Below are 18,893 nucleotides of genomic sequence, written 5' to 3'. Positions count from 1 at the left end.
CCCCTCTAAACCTTCAAACCACTGATGATTTTCTGTCTCCATTGTTTTACTTTTTCCAGAATGTCATATAGTTGGAATCACACAGTAGGTAGCCTTTTCAGATCGGCTTTTTTCACTTAGTCACATGCATTTGAGGTTCCTGTGTGTCTTTTTATGGCTCGTTAGCTCACGTATTTTTAGTGCTGAATGATACTGCACTGTACGGATGGGCCACAGTTTGTTTATCACTCAGCTCCTGAAGGACGTCTTGGTTGGGAAGCTTATTTTTGTGTGTGATTGTGGGTGTCTTGGTCAGCATGATCATGCCCATCATCTTGCTTGGGAATGAAAGCCTCGTTGCATGTGCACCTTTGCATTTTATTCAAGAAATCGGTGTTGTCCATTCTCACCCCGAAGTGACATTGATTAGCCAAGTAATCTGCTGCTTTCAACACGTTTCTTTTCAACAGGTATGACTCCCTCACCGGGGTCCCCGTCAGCCAACAGAACTTGCTCCTGGAGAAGGCCAGCATTCTGTTCAACACTGGAGCCCTCTACACGCAGATCGGGACCCGGAGCAATCGGCAGACGCAGGCTGGGCTGGAGAGCGCGGTGGACGCCTTTCAGAGAGCCGCAGGTGTGTCTCCTGGGGGCTGCGGGGATGGAGCACCGGGTACCCCAGCTGAAGAGGGTCAGGGGATCCTCCCTAGGCCCATGCTTGGCCTCACAGGCCTGAGAGGGCCAGACCAGTCGAGCACTGGTGTATCTTCCCACCAAGAGAATTGCTTAATGGCTCCAACCCTGTCATCTCAGTCCAGGTGTGGCTCATACGCACAGTGACTCCTGTGGCTGATTAATCTTTTCCAAATGAGCGGCCCCAGGGATGGCAGTGAATGAACTGTTCCTTTAAACACTATATTGAAGAACAGAATAAATTTTCCCAAATAGTGAAAGTGTAGGCTTTTTCTTTCATCGGGAGTGCCTCATCTGTGCATATTGCTCTCCATGCCTTCATATCATGCTCATTTCATGAAGCTCACCCACCTCAGGTTGCTCTTCTCTGCCCCCTGTCAGGTGACACTTAGCGCCAACCTGGAGAGGACCAGGGGTCGCCAGGCCGGGTGCAGTGGGCGGGCCTGGCTCGTGGGTGTCCAGGGTCCTGCGTTGCTCCCCTCCGACAGGGCCTGTGTCCAGCAGACTTGGCATGGGGGATGGTGGGCAAAAGCAGCAACAGAGCGCAGACCACAGCGTGTTTCTTCTGCGCTGGTCCCCATCACTTTGCTTTGGGGTGTTACTCCCAGCAGAGACCTTTTTGCCCTGCAAGGCCGTGAAGAAGCAGAGCTTTGCCATTTTGGCTAATCGTGGAATTGCTTGTGTTAGAATAATTGGTCCCTCAGGATGAAACAGCATGCTGAGGTTCCTCATGGGAGCCGGTTTCTCCCACTGTCCATCCTTTTCTGGGCTCATCTTTCTTTCTGAGGAATCTTAAGCAGGTATGCTTCGTGACCTGAGATTACAGAGATACAGACAAGTTGAAGCTGAGAACAGAGTGGGAGCACACCCAGAGGGGAGCGCACGGCCTGCCCCTGCCCTGGTGCCTTCCTTCCCCTCTTTCTGCAGGCAGTTTTCCTTTGCAGCAAAACCAGAGGAACCAGTCAGATGGGATTCATGTCGGGGATTTATTTTAGCTCCAGGTTGATTGTCAGTCAATGCTGTGACAGTTAATTTTCTAAAGCATAAAAAAACTCAGCCGAAGGCTACAGCATGAAAATTCCCATTGGAGTGGGCTGAGATGATCTTTCCGAAGGTCCTGGGGAAAAGCCCTGAATTTGTGAATGACCCGGCCGTCCAGTGTGAGCGTGCCCCCCCCCCCACCCCCCCAGAGAGCTCGTTCTGCCTGCTTTCTGCTTTCCCCTCTGTTGTCGAATGCCTAGCATGTTTGGAGTTTCTCACAATTATCCAAGGAGAGACAGGAACGGACAGGGAGCAGGCTGGGTTCCCTGCTTGATACAGATGTGAATGCTTTGGAAGAGAATCCGATTTTGTTTTTTCATCGTGGTAAAACATACATAACAAAATCACCATTTTATCCACTTTTAAGAGTACACTTCATTGGCACGAAGTACATTCATATTGTCGTGCATCTCCCCATCTCCAGAACTTTTTCATTATCCCAAACTGAAACTCTGTGCCCATTACACAGTACCCCTCCATGCTCTCCCCCAGCCCCTGGCAGCCAGCATTCTGCTTTCTGTCTCTGTGAAGGTGACAGTTCCTGGGAGCGATCTCAGTGGACTCACACAATACTTGTCCTTGTGACTGGCTTATTTCACTTAGTGTGTCTTCATCCATGTTGTGGCATGTCAGAATTTCCTTCCTTTTTAAGGCTGAAGAATATTCCAGTGTATGTATCTACCGCATTTTGTTTATCGGTTTATTCATCCGTGGACATCTGAGTTGTTTTTGCCTTCTGGCTGTTGTGAATAATGCTGCTGTGAACGTGAGCGTACAAGTATCAGATTAAGTCCCTGCTTTCAATTCTCTGGGGTGTGTACCTAGGCGTGGAAGGGCTGGATCTATAGTCATTGAGAATCAGATTTTTTTAAGGTGCTCCAGGACACCAGTTTTTTATTTTTGCTTCTATTATTCTCTTTACTTCTGAGCAGCACGGTGAAATAAATATGACCCCCAACAGATGTGCATAAAATTTCCAATTTTAGGAGTTTTAAACTACCTGAAAGAGACATTTACTCACACCCCGAGTTACGACATGAGTCCCGCCATGCTCAGTGTACTGGTCAAAATGATGCTCGCCCAAGCCCAAGAAAGCGTGTTTGACAAAATCTGCCTTCCTGGGATCCGGAACGAGTTCTTCATGCTGGTGAAGGTGGCTCATGAGGCTGCGAAGGTGAGCGTTCCGGGTCCCTGTGACTTTCGGGGTGGGGAGAAGGCGTTGGTGTGGGCCCCCTGGAAGCAGTCAGTCTTCCCATGGCAGCTTGACCCGGGCACCGTGCCCAGCCCCGCCAGAGCGCTGGCTTGCATTTTCTTGGCAAGTACCGGTGTTTCAGATACGGATCACTGATCCCGTCTGCAGCTTAGCTAAAAACCAGCATAATGACAGTTGCCTGTTAACTCTGACACTGACAACACGGGGGCCCTTGGAGTCGCTCCCAGATTCCGGAGCGGCCTCTGGCAGGGGCTGCCACATGGAAGAAAGAGCTCTTTCTCTGCAGCCCAGGTGCTCGAGGGCCCCGTGCCGGGCTCCCCATTCCCAGTATCCCTTCTGTTCCAGGTGGGAGAGGTCTACCGGCAGCTGCACGCAGCCATGAGCCAGGCGCCCGTGAAGAAGAACATCCCCTACTCCTGGGCCAGCCTGGCCTGCGTGAAGGCCCACCACTACGGAGCCCTGGCCCACTACTTCGCAGCCACCCTCCTCATCGACCACCAGCGTAAGGCTCGGGGGCTCAGGCTTTGGGCAGCGTTGCGGTTTTCCTGCCTCGGGGAGATTCTGAGCTCAGTGAGAGCCGCCTGCTTGCCCTGGAAGCCGGGGCAGAGGGAGGGAGTGATGTGCTGGCCCAGGTGTCTGTCAGCGGGTCAGGGATTCGTGATTACATGTTCCCGCTGTGGGAGGAAGACGGGTAGCGGGGTTCTGCCCGGGATGGAGCAGACAGCTTCTTGGAGATGACTTTTCACCTGGAATCTAGAACAGGGCCGGGACCAGGGCTGGGACAAGGGAGGCACGCGCCTCGGGGACAGAATCCAAGGGGGATGCCCCAAAATGCAGAATCAAGATAACATTTTCCTGGAATATTTTAAATGAATCAAAATTCATGCAAAAAAAAATCCACGGTGATCAAAATTTTAAGTAAAGACACTGATCAGTGACAACACTGTGCTGAGCCACATTGGAGCCTGAAGCAAGAAGAAATGTTGCTGTTTTGTTCATCACGGATTTTTTTTGCATTAATTTTGATATTTAGAAAATTACATTAAAATCTCATCTATTTTTATTGCTGAGTTTTTGGCTCCCTTAAATCTTCAGCCTGAGGCGAGTGCCTCCCTCTCCTCGCCCTGGTCCTGCCTCTGATCTGAAGTTGGGTGGGACTTCTGTTGTAATTAGTACTAATCAAGGCAGCCCCTAGAGTAGTTAAAAGGACAACCTCCAGAGCCAGACTGTCTGGGTTCCTGTCTCAGCTCTGCCATTTACTAGCTGTGTGACCTTGGGCAGGTCACTTGGCTGCTCTGTGCCTCATTTTCTCATCTGTAAATGGGGATTTGAAGAGAACGTCCCTCACAGGGCTGTTGTGGAGACTCTGTGCCTGAATGCAGAGCTACCGAGCGCCTTGTCCCTCGTGGGCTGTGAAAGTGTTAGCGGCCACAGCTGGTGTGATGACACAGTCTGCGAGGCGGGCAAGTCGTGTCAACCAGCAGAAGTAACGTGCTTCGGTGTTGCGGCCGAAACACAAACGAGGCAGCAGCGGGACTCCTCGGCGTAGTCATGGGTGGTTTCTTGGAGGGGGTGACATTTGGTTTGGGCTTTGGACTCTGAGGAGGACTGGTCCAGCTGAACAGGGAGGGAAAGCACAGCTAGACAATGACACTGTCCCAGCTCTGGAGCGGAGGCTGGAAGGTCGGAGGTGGTGGTGAGTGGCTTGGAGAGGTTAGGGGGCACATGCAGGGGAGGGTGAGGCATGGAGGCTGCCAGGGCTGTGAGGTGGGCTCTGCTAGGAGGTTCCAGGAGGTGGGCGACTTGGAGGAGGGAGAGAGTGGGGGCTCAGAGCCGAATCGTGAGCCCCTAGAGCGTGCCTGGCCCAAGCGCACAGACATGTGGCTGGACCGCCTGGGGTGTGTCCAGCGGGGAAGGGAGCCTGTTGTCCCCAGTGCCTGTAAACCTGGAAGATAAGGGGAGCCAGCCATGTGGCTGACAGAGAGAGCTCTCCGTGGGTGTGCGGCACCGTCTCCTGAGCCTGTGCTGCGCAGCCACGAGAAAGGATTCATCTGTGGTCTCGCTGCAGTGAGCCCTGGCGCAGACGAGGACCACCAGGAGAAGTGCCTGTCCCAGCTCTACGACCGCATGCCGGAGGGACTGACGCCCCTGGCCACGCTGAGAAACGGTCACCAGCGCCAACAGCTGGGTGCGTGCGGCTCTCCTGCCCCCTCCCTCCCCGTGCCCATTCGATGGCCAGCTGGTCCTGCTCATGGACAGCCCCAGAGAGGTCCCCAGGGCTTGGAGAGTAGGGCGTCCTGAGTCATCGTGGCCACTCTGGATTCAGAAGCCATGAGGCGCAGTCTCTAGCCTCAGGGGGCTTCCAGAGCCGTGTTCTCACGGGTTCCTCGAGGGCCAGGCCTGGCCTCCCACAGTGGAGCCAGAGCTTTGACAGTCGTCCCCAGTGTCCGGGGCATGGCCCCTGGCCATAACGTGGAAGGACACATTGGTTAATTTTCTTTCGCCGTACCCAAGGCCTGGTAATGAATTGGTTCGTCTCTGCCACATCTCAGAGCGAATATCGCTTTCTGTGTGCAAAGCTGACTTCCTCCACTGCTCAGACCCACCCCCCACCCCCAAACACAGTTTCGCTGTCTCAGTGATGGCAACTCCATCCTTCTGGGCGCGCAGGCCAGAAACCTTGCACGCGCTTGCTGCTCTTGTCTGTCTTTCTCACCCCACGTTTGATTGGCAAATCCTGTTGACTCTATCTAGAAGACGTTTCCCAAATCCAGCCACTTCTTACCTACCACCCTTGTCCAAGCCATACTTATACATTGCTTGCTTACCGAACGTCGACTCCCTTACCCCTCATGCGACCCTGTGAAGTGGGTGTGTATGGTCCCCATTTTTCAGTTGGGGAAACAGAGGCCAGAGGGATCATATGGCCTCCCGTCTTTTCGCAGTGGCCACAGGGCTGGTCTCCCCGCTTTCCTCTTTGCTCCTTCACTCTTTTCGCTTGGGTCAAATCACATCAGCCCTCTGCTTGCACCCTGCTCGCTCCCATCTCACCCCACTAGGAGCAGAAGTCCTCACCCTGCACTTGTGAGGTTGGGCATGGATTGGCCCCTGCTCCTTTCTGGCCTTGTTCCCTACCCTTCTCTCCAGCCCTCACTCCCTCCACTCACACCCCCAAGCTCCTTGTTGTCCTTGAACACACAGGCAGGCTCCTGCCCCAGGGCCTTTGTACCTGCTGTTCCTGCTTTCAGGAGTGCTCTTCTATCAGATATCCTTATGGCTGCTCCCTCACTTCCTTCAGGACGTTGCTCAAAAGTTACCTTCAATAAGGCCTTCCCCGTCACCCGTCATAGAGAGAAGCTTTCCATTCCCAGTCTTCCCTTGCCACCTCTGCCTGCCCTGCTTTATTTTTCTCCATAACCTTGTTGTCATGTGATTCGTTACGTATTTCTTTGCTTGTTAATTCTCTGTCGTCAACCACAAGCATGGAAACTCCGTGAATACAGAGGCTAGTTTTTCTTCATTGCTTTCTCTCTAGTGTCCAGAACTTTCGGTAAATATTTGCTGAGTGAATGTTTTATAGACACAAGTGAGCACGTTGCATGCACATTTAAGAGGGATTTAAACCGTCCAGGCAGATCCTTCAGGAAAGAGAATGTCCACCTTCCTGGGCTGACCCGTGGGCGCTTCGGCTCTCCTGGGCACTCACGTTGCAATTTCGGACGCAGGTCACATGGTGTTGATTTTCGGTTGGCAGGCAAGTCCCACCTGCTCAGAGCCATCGCGCACCACGAGGAGTCCGCGAGGGAGGCGAGCCTGTGCAAGAAGCTCCGCAACATCGAGGTGCTGCAGGAGGTGCTGTCCGCCGCGCACCAGCGCTCCCGGCTCAAGTACGCGCAGCACCAAGAGGACGGTGACCTGCTCGACTTGGTCGAGGCTCCCGACATCGTTGGTGAGTGAGCTGGGCGCCCGTGTGTGCAGAGGGCGTGTGAGGCGGGGCCGCCCCGGGTGCACAGCCTTGACCTGCTTGTCCTGCAGGGCGTGGGCCACCCCCGCTGTGTGCTTGCCTGGGAGCGGGCCAGGCGCTGCTCGCCCTGCCATTCCCATCTCCTCTTCCCTGAAGCCAGCGGCTTCCTTATGGCCTGTGTCCTCATCAACCCCTTTGCAGCATCCGACTCCCCTCGTGCCCCTCGACACCCCTGCCTTGGTGTCGGGGTGCCCTGCCAGCTTGGTTCTGCTCCCACCTCCCTCTGCACCCCCTTGGCTGACTCTTCTTGCCCAAGCCCCCCCATCCCTCCTGGCATTCTCCAGGGACTACTCTCCCTGGTTTGCTTCTTCTAGATTCCTCTCCTTAAAGCCTCACAACCTCCTTAGGGGTTCCAGCCGTCACCTCTAGTCAGGGGACTCCTGAAACTACCTTTGGCCTTGAGGTTTTTGCTGGGCTCCACACCCACCCACATTCCATCTGCCTCCTGGGAAACCCTCACATCACAGGTTAATAACGCAAAGGGGGCAACGCCTCGCCCAGGACTTTGTGCTGAGGGACAGGGCACCTGCGTAACAGCCACACCTGGCATGTAGATGACGCCTCAGGAGGGTTTCATGAGGGCCAGAGGAAGTCCACTGGCCTGTAAACAAGCTCCTGGAAGGCAGGAAGTGTCTGACGGTCACTTCTCTGCCCCAGCCTCAGAGCGGGGTGTGGCTCATAGCAGGTGCCCAGGACAGGTCACGCCGGGCCAGGGGCTGCCCCGTAGTTCGTCTTCTGCACTACTTGTCTAAACCAAAGGGCAGGACCAGGGAGTAGGAGGAAAGCTCGCTTCCTCTTCCCTTCAGAAGGAAGACTTCGGCCTGAGTTGTCAAGGGTAACTTCCAATTATGGAAACATTTATGCTTTCACTTTTCATCTTCTTTTCCAGCTAAAACTGAGCAGGAGGTTGAAATTATACTTCCACAGCTCTCCAAGGTGACAGCAGCTGACTTCTTCCAGAAGCTGGTATGTCAAACGCTTATTTCATAATGACCCAAGGGGACAGCTTTTATAAGGTGCACGTATGTAAGAGGCTATTTTTAGATATTTTTTAATTAGATTTTATATAAGATAATTTTAATTAAGATTATATTATTCTATTTTATTATTATTTTTTTAAGATTTTATTTTTCCTTTTTCTCCCCAATGCTCCCCGGTACATAGTTGTGTATTTTTAGTTGTGGATCCTTCTAGTTGTGGCATGTGGAACGCCGCCTCAGCATGGCCTGATGAGCGGTGCCACGTCTGCACCCAGGATTTGAACCGGCGAAACCCTGGGCCGTCAAGGCAGAGCGCACGAACTTAACCACTTGGCGACTTGGCGACGGGGCCAGCCCCAAGATAATTTTAAAAGGATAGCTTTATTTGAAATAGATGCGCTCCTGTAGAGAAATGGCAGTTCACGTTCTCGTATGAGTGCTGTAGTGTATATTCTCTGAGCAAGGTCGGGTGAAACTTGCAAGGACGTCCTCCCTTTAGTTTTCAAATGCCCGATTCAGCCTTCAGACCCTACACCTAATGATGCTCTCTTTCGAAGGGCCCCTTATCTGTGTTTTCGGCTAACAAGAGATGGACACCCCCTCGAACTCTTCGCTTCACTGCAGAAGAAGGGGACTTGGGGTTCACCTTGAGGGGAAACTCCCCAGTCCAAGTCCACTTCCTGGATCCTCACTGCTCCGCTGCGGTAAGCAGGGACCCTTCTGGACGTCTGGCATCTTTGCGGGCAGGCAGACTGGTAAAATACAAAGAAAGCTGCACAAACAGAGAGATCCGGCTGAAGGAATTCAGGGTTCCTTTAAGTAAAGGCTGACTTTATGCAAAAGGCCTCTCATGGTGCTACGTGCCCCAAGAGGAAAGGATTAATGTTTGCTTTCTTGAAGCACACGTAGACAAACATCTGTTTTGTTAATGAACTTGGGAACTGATTCAGGCATTTGAATGAACAGAACGTTGACCTTTCTTTAAATCACATTTTTGTAGCTGGCAGGAGCCAAGGAAGGAGATTATATTGTTTCCATTCAAAACGTGGACTGTAAGTGGCTGACGCTGAGCGAGGTCATGAAGCTGCTGAAGAGCTTTGGTGAGGACGCCATTGAGATGAAGGTTGTGAGCCTCCTGGACTCTGCCTCGTCCATGGTGAGTGCTGACACCCCCTGGCAGGAAATAGTGATGCGGAGTGAAGGCGGTCTTTACCGGGCCCTGTGCCTCCTGCCTGCATTTGTAACATGCCACACACTGAATTCCTAAGCTCTTCATCGGTGGGATGTGCTCACCTTGGGTCAAAGAGATTATTGGAAAACTGTTTTGTTTTTTTTTTTTTGGTGAGGAAGATTGGTCCTGACTAACATCTGTTGCCAATCTTCCTCTGTATCCTTTTTTCCCCCAAGGGGGAGGAATCGTTGCAGACATACTCTTCGGCTCTTTGCCACATTTAATGATGTATCTTAGATGTTTCCCTTGGTAACAAGTTTCCTTTATTCCTTCAACAAATGCTGGCTGAGCCTCAGCTGTGGGCCAGGCCCTTCTTAGCATTGGAGCTGCAGCTTGATCTAATCAGATCAGCTTCCTGCCCCCACAGAGCTGGCCCTGAGTAAGCAAATAAGTAGTTGTGATTTTGCTAAGTGTGTAAAGAAAAGAAAACGTGTAACCTGATAGAATGACTCGGGGTGGGAGGTGTAACCTGATAGAATGACTCGGGGTGGGAGAGGCCCCTCTAGACTTACGCTGAGATTTGAGTGACGGTGAGGAGCCGGCCATTTGAAGAGGGCCAGGGGAGCATCTGGGCAAGGCAGGGGGACCGACAGCTGCAGAGACCCTGTGGCAGGAACAAGCTTCTCCTGCCAGAGGAACAGAAACAGGGGCTCCTGGCTGGAGCTTCCTGACAAGGGAGAGAGTGGCAGGAAGGGAGGTGGCAGGGAGGCACGGCCACATTTGAGCGGTGGGAGTTTGGAGGCCGTTGAACCTTTTAAGAAGGGGAATGACGTGGTATGGTGTTTATTTTAGGAGCAGGTCTGCTGCCTGGAGGCTGACCGTGCGGTCGTCCGGGCCAGCGGCGCTGGCAGCTTACACTAGCGCAGGTGACAGGACTGGACAGAGGGGGATGCGCCAGAGACATGGTTTGCAGGTAGAGCTGGCAGGGATTTGTAGAGGACTGCGTAAAAAGATGGTAGAAAGAGAGATGGCTTGTCAGGTTTTGGTGTGAACAGCTGCATCATTTTCCCTAATGACGGGAGCAGCGGTGAGGGAGACAGCGGAGAGAGAACCCAGGAGCTATGTCAGTGTTTCACATACGTGTCCAGGTTCAAATCTTCAGTTCAATGGAGAAGGCAGAGCTAGAAATAAGTATTTGAGCATCATCGGCATAGAGATGATGTCTAAAGCTGCAGAGACTAGAGGACACTCCTGCGCCGGCTGAGGGCTAGGACGGAAGCCTGAGACCCCGGCGTCTGGAGGGCAGTCAGGAGAGAAGGAGGCGCAGAGAAAGTTGTCAGGGAGAGCTCTGGGAGGGAGGGTGAGGGGAGCTTCTGAAATCTAGAGGGGAGTGGTGGGTGGGGTTGAATCCAGTTCAGAGGCGGAGAATGAGGGCGGAGCCGGCTGTCTTCTGTTTGGCAGCAGGACAAAAGGACACTTGGTGCTGAGATGGCAACAGAACTTAGACTAGAGAGAGTTGGAGAGTGAATGGACTGTGAAAGGCCCTTGATAAGAAATCCGTAGAAACTGAATGTAGATTAGCGGTTGCCTGGGGCTGGAGCTGGGGCACTGGGGAATGGGGAGTCGCTGCTGCTGGGTGCAGGGTTTCCTTTGAGGGGGATGGAAGTGTTCTGAAATTAGGTAGTGGTGGTGCCCAACTCTGTGAATATACTAAAAAGCCCTGAATTGTATTAAAAGGGTGAATTGTATGGTATATGAATTATATCTCAATTAAAAAAAAAAGAGGGGCCAGCCCAGTGGCGCAGTGGTTAAATTCTCATACTCCCCTTCAGCGGTCTGGGGTTCACCAGTTCGGATCCTGGGCATGGACCTATGCATCGCTTATCAAGCCATGCTGTGGCAGTGGTCCCACATACAAAGTAGAAGAAGATGGGCACGAATGTTCGCTCAGGGCCAGTCTTCCTTAGCAAAAGAAGAGGAGGGTTGGCGGCAGATGTTAGCTCAAGGCTAATCTTTCTCAAAAGTTAAAAAAGAGATAAAGAAGTCAAAGGACTCACAGAGCACCTTGGGAGAAAGGAGCCTAAGAAATGGTACTTTCAGGAGCGGAATCCATACCATTGCTGGACAAGTGATGAAGGTGCCATCCAGAAACAGAAAAGAAGTTTGTCCACATAAGGATAAAGAAAAGAATGGGCTCTGGACTGAGGGCTGGAGTAGGGGGCACAGCCAGGGGGCGTGGCCTTGCAGAGCAGGCCTGCCCCCTGGAAAGAGATGGAAGGGCTTATCTTTCAACCCCATCATGTCTTTGAACCAGGACAATGAAGAATCTGAGTCCTGTTAAATGCAAGGATTCTATACTCAGACTGCCTGGATTTCACTCCTGGCTTTCCCACCAGTTGTGTGACCTGAGGCGTCAAGGAACAGCCCTGAGCCTCAGGAAAATGGGAGGACGGTTGGGTTCATGATAGGTGCTTTATACTGATAACTGTGATGTGGCTATTCTTTTCACCCAGCAAGGACTTTAGATAATGACAACAGAGCACTGTTTTTAACTGCCAAGCCTTTTCTTCAAACAAAACCAAATAATGAGAACAATGAAGCCCAGTGCTCGAGCTAAATTGTTACCTGCTGCCCCACTCTCTCTGGATTATGGTGGGGTCCCTAGTACTCCTCCACGGAGCACATTTTGAATACTACTGGTGTAGTGGGAAGAATCCAAGAGCTGGAATCAGGCCCTGTCTGCTCTGGATAGGCTGTGTGAGCTTCCACAGGTTAATACCCTCCCTGGGCCATTTCTTCATCAGTATAATGTAAGAGGTAGACTAGTGCAGTGGTTTCACACTGTGTTCCATAAAGCCCTGAGAGTTCCCGAGAGGTGCCCCGGGAAGAGGGTGGGGAGCATGCTGGATGAGGACAGGAAAAAAAAGTGAACGAGCAGGGAGGAAAACTGGGAAAGGGAGCAGAGATGTTGGGGTGGTAGCTGGGAGGGGGGACATAGGGAAAAGGAGAGCTTTTCAAAGAAGGCGGGCTGTGTGTGTGTGTGTGCTGGTGGGAAAGGTCTGGGAGACAGGCGTGCAGTAAGGAGGGGAGACCTGGAGGAGAGAGGGATTGAGATCCAGGCACAGAGAGGCACTTCAGTTTGGGGACAGATGCAATTAAGTATAAGGCAAGGATATCAGGTAGGAGGGGCTTGAGAGAAGGTATCTAGAAAAGGAGTGAAATACTAGGGAAATGTAGGCATGCCAGGTAATGGGGCTGCCCAGCAGAGGTGTAGGGGTCACGGTTAGAAGGGAAGCCAGTGGCTTGAACACCCTCCAGTAACGTGCATAGCCAGCCCTGGGGGTCTGGTGGGTAAGACTGGCTCACTCTGGCCGCAGCAGTCCGGGTTCACTTCCTGGTCGGGGAACCATACCATCCATCCGTCAGTTGTCATACTGTGGTGGCTGATAATCGCCTCGATGGCACTAAAAGAAATGCACATCTGTTGGGATGCAGCTCGGACAGGCAGGGTGGAGTGTTGCTGGCTGGAGTATGGAAGAGAATAGAGGGTGTTTGTAAGGGAGTGGTTAGAAGGATGCTAGACCGACTCTCAGCAGGCTAAGGTTTGGAAAACGTTTGCAGGCATCAAATCTACCTCCAGGACTGTTTGTTTCATGATTGCCTTTAATGATGCTGTGTGTCCTGTAGAGCACGGTGGGATTAATGGGCAGTTTCATAGAAAAAGGAGAGGCATCTTAATCCAAAGGAGCCAAACTCAGGAGGGACCTTTTCTGATGGATACCCCTTCTCTATGCTGCCTCCCACTATGGTCCCACCCACTTTAGATCTCTCGTGGGTGTATTTATATAAATGGCCTGATTTCAGTGCCTGGAACCTAGTAGATATCAATAAACATTGGTGAAAAGAGCAGTCTCAGGGTTAGGCGAACCTTAGAAGCAGGTGGTAACCCACTAGGAATGTCTAGAAAGCAGGTTTCTTCAGATTTCCTATTTGAGTCCTACTCAATCCTTTAAGAGTTCTTAGTAGTGTTTAATGGGCATAGGGTTTCACTTGGGGAAGATGAAAAAGTTCTGGAGAGGGATGGTGGTGACGGTTGTGCGACAGTGTGAATGTACTTAAAGCCACGAGCGGACACTTAAAAATGGTTAAAATGGCACATTTTATGTTATGTATATTTCATGAGTTTAAAAAATAGAGAAAAAAGTTAACAGTATCTTCACTGTGGATTCTAGATTGTCTTTAAAGAGGGTGAAGTTGATCTGTACCTACTGTGCGAACTGAAATCTGAATACATTCAGTGAAGAAAGCAGGGTGCAGACCAGTGTGTGTAGTGTATTCCTTTTAAGACAAATGGTGACGTGGACTTACACACGTGTCAACACCCGTATAGGAACGTTCCCTCTCAAAGTGTAACAGGAATAGTGGTTACCTGAGGGGAGGCCCTGTGGAAGCCAACGTGGGAGGGACACCTGCTGTTCCCTGGGTGTGTTTTCATACTGTTGACCATGAGTACGTATTGCTTTTTCAAATAAGAATCCTAAAAAGTGAGTAGTGGTCCCTAGCCTCAATTACTACTACTGAGTATTATTCCTTACAAATTGTCCTTGTTCTTAAGAACCTAATTCTATGTAAGTGTTGGTTGCCCGAGGTTCAGAATTCTATCCACTTAATTTTAAAGAGGATGCTATAATTGCAGCATGTGCGTCTCAGACTTGGCAGGCATTTATCAGATGTCTTGAGGATTTCTAACATCCTTTTTCTTCTTCTACGTGCAGCATAGTAAGAGTGCTACATACTCTGTGGGAATGCAGAAGACCTACTCCATGATCTGCTTAGCCATAGATGATGATGATAAAACTGATAAGACCAAGAAGATCTCGAAAAAGCTTTCTTTTTTGAGTTGGGGCGCCAACAAGAACAGACAGAAGTCAGCCAGCACCTTGTGCCTCCCGGCGGCAGGGGTTGCGAGGCCTCAGGCCAAGAAGAAGCTCCCGTCTCCTTTCAGCCTCCTCAACCCCGACAGTTCCTTGTACTAATGTGAGGGAGCAAAATGTTCAGGCCCAGGACATTCCTGTGCTGACGAGGCCTTCCGATTTGTGCCATAATGGGACATTTCTAAACATTCTCAAATCCTGTTTTTCTCACAGCGTAAACTTAGAATTGATATGTCTTTATGAACGAAAGTAACTAGAAACCTCTAGAATTGTGGAAAACAAACTTATTTGGGGAGTGTCACCATATTGCTGCAAGTTATTTATTATATAAACTATTTACGTAAATACAATAGTGTTGAAAATATAACTATTTTTAACAGCTACAATTCTGACCTTTAGTTACTAGTAGAATTAAATTGGGGTTACCTATATTTGTACGTTTCCACATTTGGATAACAGATCGTTCCTTAACTCAGAGTTCAGATGACCTCAAATTAAGGCAGGTCAAGGGACTATAATGACAGATGTAAATTAGTGTTACCAGAAACTGTTCAAAGAGCTGCTTCCTAAGGGGGGCTTACTAACCTAAAACGACAAGACTTTACTATTATCTCTACGTAACAGGAATGCTATTTCCAGGTAAAGTCTATAGAGTGCCAAATTTGCCATGACTTGCTAGATTAAAAAACCGTTGAGGAAGCAGCTTTTCCCCTAGTTTCATGTCATTTAAAAGTTGCTAACACAGTGGCAGTGTTAGATGAAGATGCTGTCTACAAGGTAGATAATATACTGTTTGATACTCAAAACATTCTTCATTTTGTTTAAAGTAGAAGGTACATAATTGTATATTTTAAGAGTCTTTCATGTGGGTTAAAAACATTTTATAAGATAAAGATATGTGATTCAAGTTTAAAGCTCTATTTGACTTTTTAAAATGACATTCTTACTATGGGATTTCTCTTGCTACGTGTTGGATGACACTGTGATTCTAATAAGAGTCACTGTTGACACAGTACAAGTTATATATAGCTACAAAAATAGAGCGCTGAAATCTAATTTTGAGAATTAACAAGAATTTAAGTATTTTCTAGTGTGCAATATCAAAAGGGAAGCACCCACGTTTGGGAAAGTCTATTCACTGCTCTTAGGGCTATTTTTGTATAAATATTTAAATAAACACATGCATTTGCCTGAGTTAATGTGTTTCACTTTTATTTCACTTTAATTGCCTTCTCTTTCAAACTGTTTCTACCCTAATGCTCAAAATGTTTTTATTGTGTTTGATTTTTTTAAAAATTACTAACACCTCACAAAACAGGACTTAAAGAGCTTTCAAGTTATTTCGTTTCTGTAATTGTATTTCTTTTTTGAATGGGCAGCTGTACCTCTTCACCCCCGGCTCCAGCTGTCCTCTGGATGCAGCCGTCCCTGCCATCTTCCTGTACGTCTTCCCACTGTTGGGCTCTGCATTTACAAACACATTCTTTTCCTCCCTCACACACACAGCTTTTTATCTTTAAATGGGGACTCCAAACTTCAGGCTTTCTGTGTTCAGGAGACGTGCCCAGTGACCATAAACAAACTGTGCAGCCACCAGGAAGGGAGGGAGGGGGAGCGGAAGGGAGGGAGAAAAAAGGCGGTACAATTGTGTATTTACACTGGCAGCAGCCCTCAAAGCACAGGTCTATTCATTCAGACCAGCCCTGAAGAACTGTGCCTCTGCCTCCAGGAACAAGGGGCTTAGGGTACACAGTGCTCCGTTGTCGGTCTGTGTCCTTTACATGGTCACATCCACCACCTGAAACTTGGTAAGACCTTTCCATGATAGATGCAGGCCAAGGTCACACGTTAAAATCTGTCCAAGCTGGCTTTCTGCTGAATCTGAGAATTCCTAATTAAACCGACGCTCTTGGGAGCATCTCTGCCGGCCCTCTTCATGCCAGCAGGACGAGGGCAGTGCCATCGGGGCCCGCTCACTCGCATGCCTGAGCCCGGAGAGCAGGGCGAGACAACTGGCAGGTGCCGTGCAGGCCGCACCTCATCTTTCACTAGTTGCTGTGAGAGGAAATCTTGTTTCTTGGTTTTTCAATCTGAAAAAACAAGATCCTGTTGTTTGTGTCTAAAGGAGAAATCAGTGGACGCCACGAGAAGAGCCGTCAGCTGGACTGCGTGAAGAAGCCGTGGACGTGCTGTGCCACAGCCGGCCCCACCACGGGCTCCAGGTCTGGGACGGAAGCGTTACTCAGCTGCTGGATACTTGGGAACTTCTGGAGCAGAAGGACAGCTTTCGTTTTCCCAACTCCTGGGATCTGTTGCACAGTTCGAAGGAGGGACAACTCTGAGATCAGAGGCCGCTTCTTCCTGAGAAAAGGGTTCTTACTGGGCTCTTTGGCTTGCTCTTGAACCTGAACCGAAATTAAAGGAAGAGCATGTGAGCGCCCTCTAGAGGACTGGCAGTTTTCTTAAAAATTTGTGGAAATTTAGTTCTTCCATTTGGTTCAGCTTGACTTACCGCTACAAATGTTTTCACATACCATGAATATAATTTTTCAAACACCAACAAAATTATTGAAAGATGAACCATATGACTACACAGAAGAGTAAGAGATAAAAATTAATTTACAAAAACTTGAGATTTCAGAATGCTTAGGATAAAACCAATGAAAACATAGTCTGAGGAATTCAACCACGTGCCTATGGTCCACTAAGAAACATTTCAGTTGTATGGGATTAAACGAAGGCTCTACCTAATCTGGACCTGCCTAATCCAGGGCCTGGAGGAAGCTATCAAAGGAGAAACCCAGTGTTCAGTTAGCGGTGGTTATGGGATGTGGTGGAGAGGGATCTGTGAGCCACACAGGGCTGCCTGCATTTCCAATTTGGTCCTCAACCCTAATTACACATCAAAGGGAGAGATTTAAAAACAACACAACAACAAAAACAGGCTCAAGCCCGACCCCCACGTTCTGATTTTCAATTGGTCTGAGGTAAGGCTCACGCATCACTATTTCTAAAATTTCCCCAAGAAATTCTAAAGTACAACAAAGCTGAATAATCAGGAGAATGAAGAACCAAGTTTAAAATGAAAAAAAAACCCAAAACAAACTTGAGCACAAAAGTGCTGATGCTTCATAAATGATATGCGGGGATGAGGCAAAGCAGATGGTAGTTGACACTGTCACCAGCATAAGTGAAGAATAATGAATGATGGAGCCAGCACAGCCTGGGCATCTGAAATCAGGTCTGCAACTTGTTCACTTTGTTATCCACTTGCCTAGAATGGGCGGCAAGCTCAGCTGGCTGCAGAGGCAGCTTCTGAAGTTCAAGTCCTCTAAAAGCTTTTATAAACCAACACAGGGAATGACATGGATCAGCCTGACGGATAGCATCTATGGTAAAGGCAGCTGCTGGAGTAAAGGACCCACGAAGGCCAGGCGAGAGCCCGTCAGGCAGGGCTATCGTGGAGGAGCGGGAATGAGTACTTACTAACTGGACAAGGAGGCAGGATGCTTCGGTCTGGCTGGCCACTGGAAGCAACACCATCCCGAGATCCAGCACAGTGAACTTCTGCATGGCGGGGAAATACTGTTCACTCATCTGCGTTTTTTCAACTACTACAATCCCTTGAAGATTACTGGACTTCAAAGAAAAAAAACCAACCAGTAAACCATTTTGTAACAAAATTGCTTTCAAGATTAAGCTCTTGGAATGACCAATGGTTTTATATCAATTATTCCAAGGAATAATGGGGGGGGGGGTGGAATAGAAGCCAATTTTCAATTTTAGTTTCTTTTTTTTAACGACTGGCACCTGAGCTAACAGCTGTTGCCAATCTTCCTTTTTTTTCCTTCTTCTTCTCCCCAAAGCCCCCCAGTACACAGTTGTATATTCTAGTTGTGTGCCTCTGGCTCTGCTATGTGGGACACGGCCTCAGCATGGCCTGATGAGCGGTGCTAGGTCCGTGCCCAGGATCCAAACCGGCGAACCCCTGGGCCGCCCAATCAGAGCACGGGAACTTAACCACTAATTAACCGGCCCTTAATTTTAGTTTCTTTAATTCAGTACTTACATTTCTAACCCGAACAAGCCTCTTTCTGTAGCCGTTTCCTGCCACCAAGTCAGCTTCCGTGACATAAAGAATGCAGGATCTGCTGGACAAGTAAAAATCTACAGGTGTCAGGTCAGCCTCAAAAACGAGTTTTATTTTCCCTTAAAATACAGACAAGAAAGGGAGTTCCGTGAGCTTCGGATGAAAAGGCCGCAAAGGGGTAGAATGTTTTTAAAAAGTGGGGTGAGGAGAGAGAGGGTGTATGCAGAGGGCAGCCCACCGACCTTGCATCTCCTGCGCCAGCTGCGACCCGCGCCACTTCTCGTTGGCCACAATGTGCCCAAAAGGCACGTGCACGGGGCCTCTGCCATCAGCGGGCTTCCCTGCCATCGGCGGCCTCGATCTGACGAGGGGAACGCAAGACGGCACCTGAGCAGGCTCTCCCGCACCCGGGCCCACAGTCCACGCCAAGCCGGGGCCTCTGTGGCAGGCGCCCGCCTGCAGGGGGCTCTTTAACAGACTGAATTATCTGCCAAAAGCTCAGAAGCAGGAGATGCCTGCCCTGGCAGCCGCGTCCCTCATTTCCGGCACCTGCCTGGCCCCTGAGACCCCCGCCCGGTCCGCGCAGTGGCTCCTCAGTCCAGCCCAGGGCGCGGGCTGAGCCAGCAGGAGCCCTGCCTCGGGCCCGGGCTCGGGGCTCCGCAGACATTACCTGCGAGGGGCCACTTCCGCGTCCCCCCCCCCCCGCCCCGCCGCAGGCCCAGTCCTTCGTCCTGCCCGCCCTCCGCCTCCCGTAGCGCCGGATAGGCT

At 50.1% G+C, this 18,893-nt stretch overlaps 2 protein-coding genes across 5 annotated transcripts in view; one reads left to right on the top strand and one right to left on the bottom strand.

Annotated features, from left to right (window-relative positions):
• Nucleotides 1-15,229, top strand: part of RHPN2 (rhophilin Rho GTPase binding protein 2) — a 50,039-nt gene extending 34,810 nt beyond the window's left edge. Inside the window, exons 7-15 of the mRNA XM_070557348.1 lie at nucleotides 450-616; nucleotides 2,700-2,887; nucleotides 3,272-3,428; nucleotides 4,995-5,114; nucleotides 6,681-6,875; nucleotides 7,840-7,916; nucleotides 8,488-8,634; nucleotides 8,931-9,086; nucleotides 13,877-15,229. Coding sequence (XP_070413449.1) covers nucleotides 450-616; nucleotides 2,700-2,887; nucleotides 3,272-3,428; nucleotides 4,995-5,114; nucleotides 6,681-6,875; nucleotides 7,840-7,916; nucleotides 8,488-8,634; nucleotides 8,931-9,086; nucleotides 13,877-14,137 — 1,468 coding nt within the window. The 3' untranslated portion in view covers nucleotides 14,138-15,229. The remainder of the gene's footprint in view (nucleotides 1-449; nucleotides 617-2,699; nucleotides 2,888-3,271; nucleotides 3,429-4,994; nucleotides 5,115-6,680; nucleotides 6,876-7,839; nucleotides 7,917-8,487; nucleotides 8,635-8,930; nucleotides 9,087-13,876) is intronic.
• On the bottom strand, nucleotides 15,221-18,893 carry FAAP24 (FA core complex associated protein 24). Of its 4 annotated transcripts, none has more exons than XM_008514053.2 (4): nucleotides 18,368-18,893; nucleotides 18,105-18,244; nucleotides 17,522-17,674; nucleotides 15,221-16,440 (listed from the first exon to the last, which is right to left on the bottom strand). In XM_008514053.2, exons 1-4 carry the CDS (start codon nucleotides 18,471-18,473, stop codon nucleotides 16,192-16,194), a joined length of 648 nt encoding a protein of 215 aa, XP_008512275.1. In that variant the 5' UTR covers nucleotides 18,474-18,893; the 3' UTR covers nucleotides 15,221-16,191. The 4 variants fall into 4 exon arrangements, with proteins under 4 accessions (XP_008512275.1, XP_008512276.1, XP_070413451.1 ...); XM_008514054.2 differs by having other exon boundaries at nucleotides 17,522-17,602; nucleotides 18,368-18,881; XM_070557350.1 differs by having other exon boundaries at nucleotides 17,522-17,669; nucleotides 18,105-18,183; nucleotides 18,368-18,845.

The sequence above is a fragment of the Equus przewalskii genome, chromosome 9 (genome assembly GCF_037783145.1).
Source record: "Equus przewalskii isolate Varuska chromosome 9, EquPr2, whole genome shotgun sequence".
Classification (NCBI taxonomy): Eukaryota; Metazoa; Chordata; class Mammalia; order Perissodactyla; family Equidae; genus Equus; species Equus przewalskii.
The sequence above is the reverse complement of the archived record's forward strand: the minus strand, read 5'-3'. Positions and strand labels throughout refer to the sequence as shown.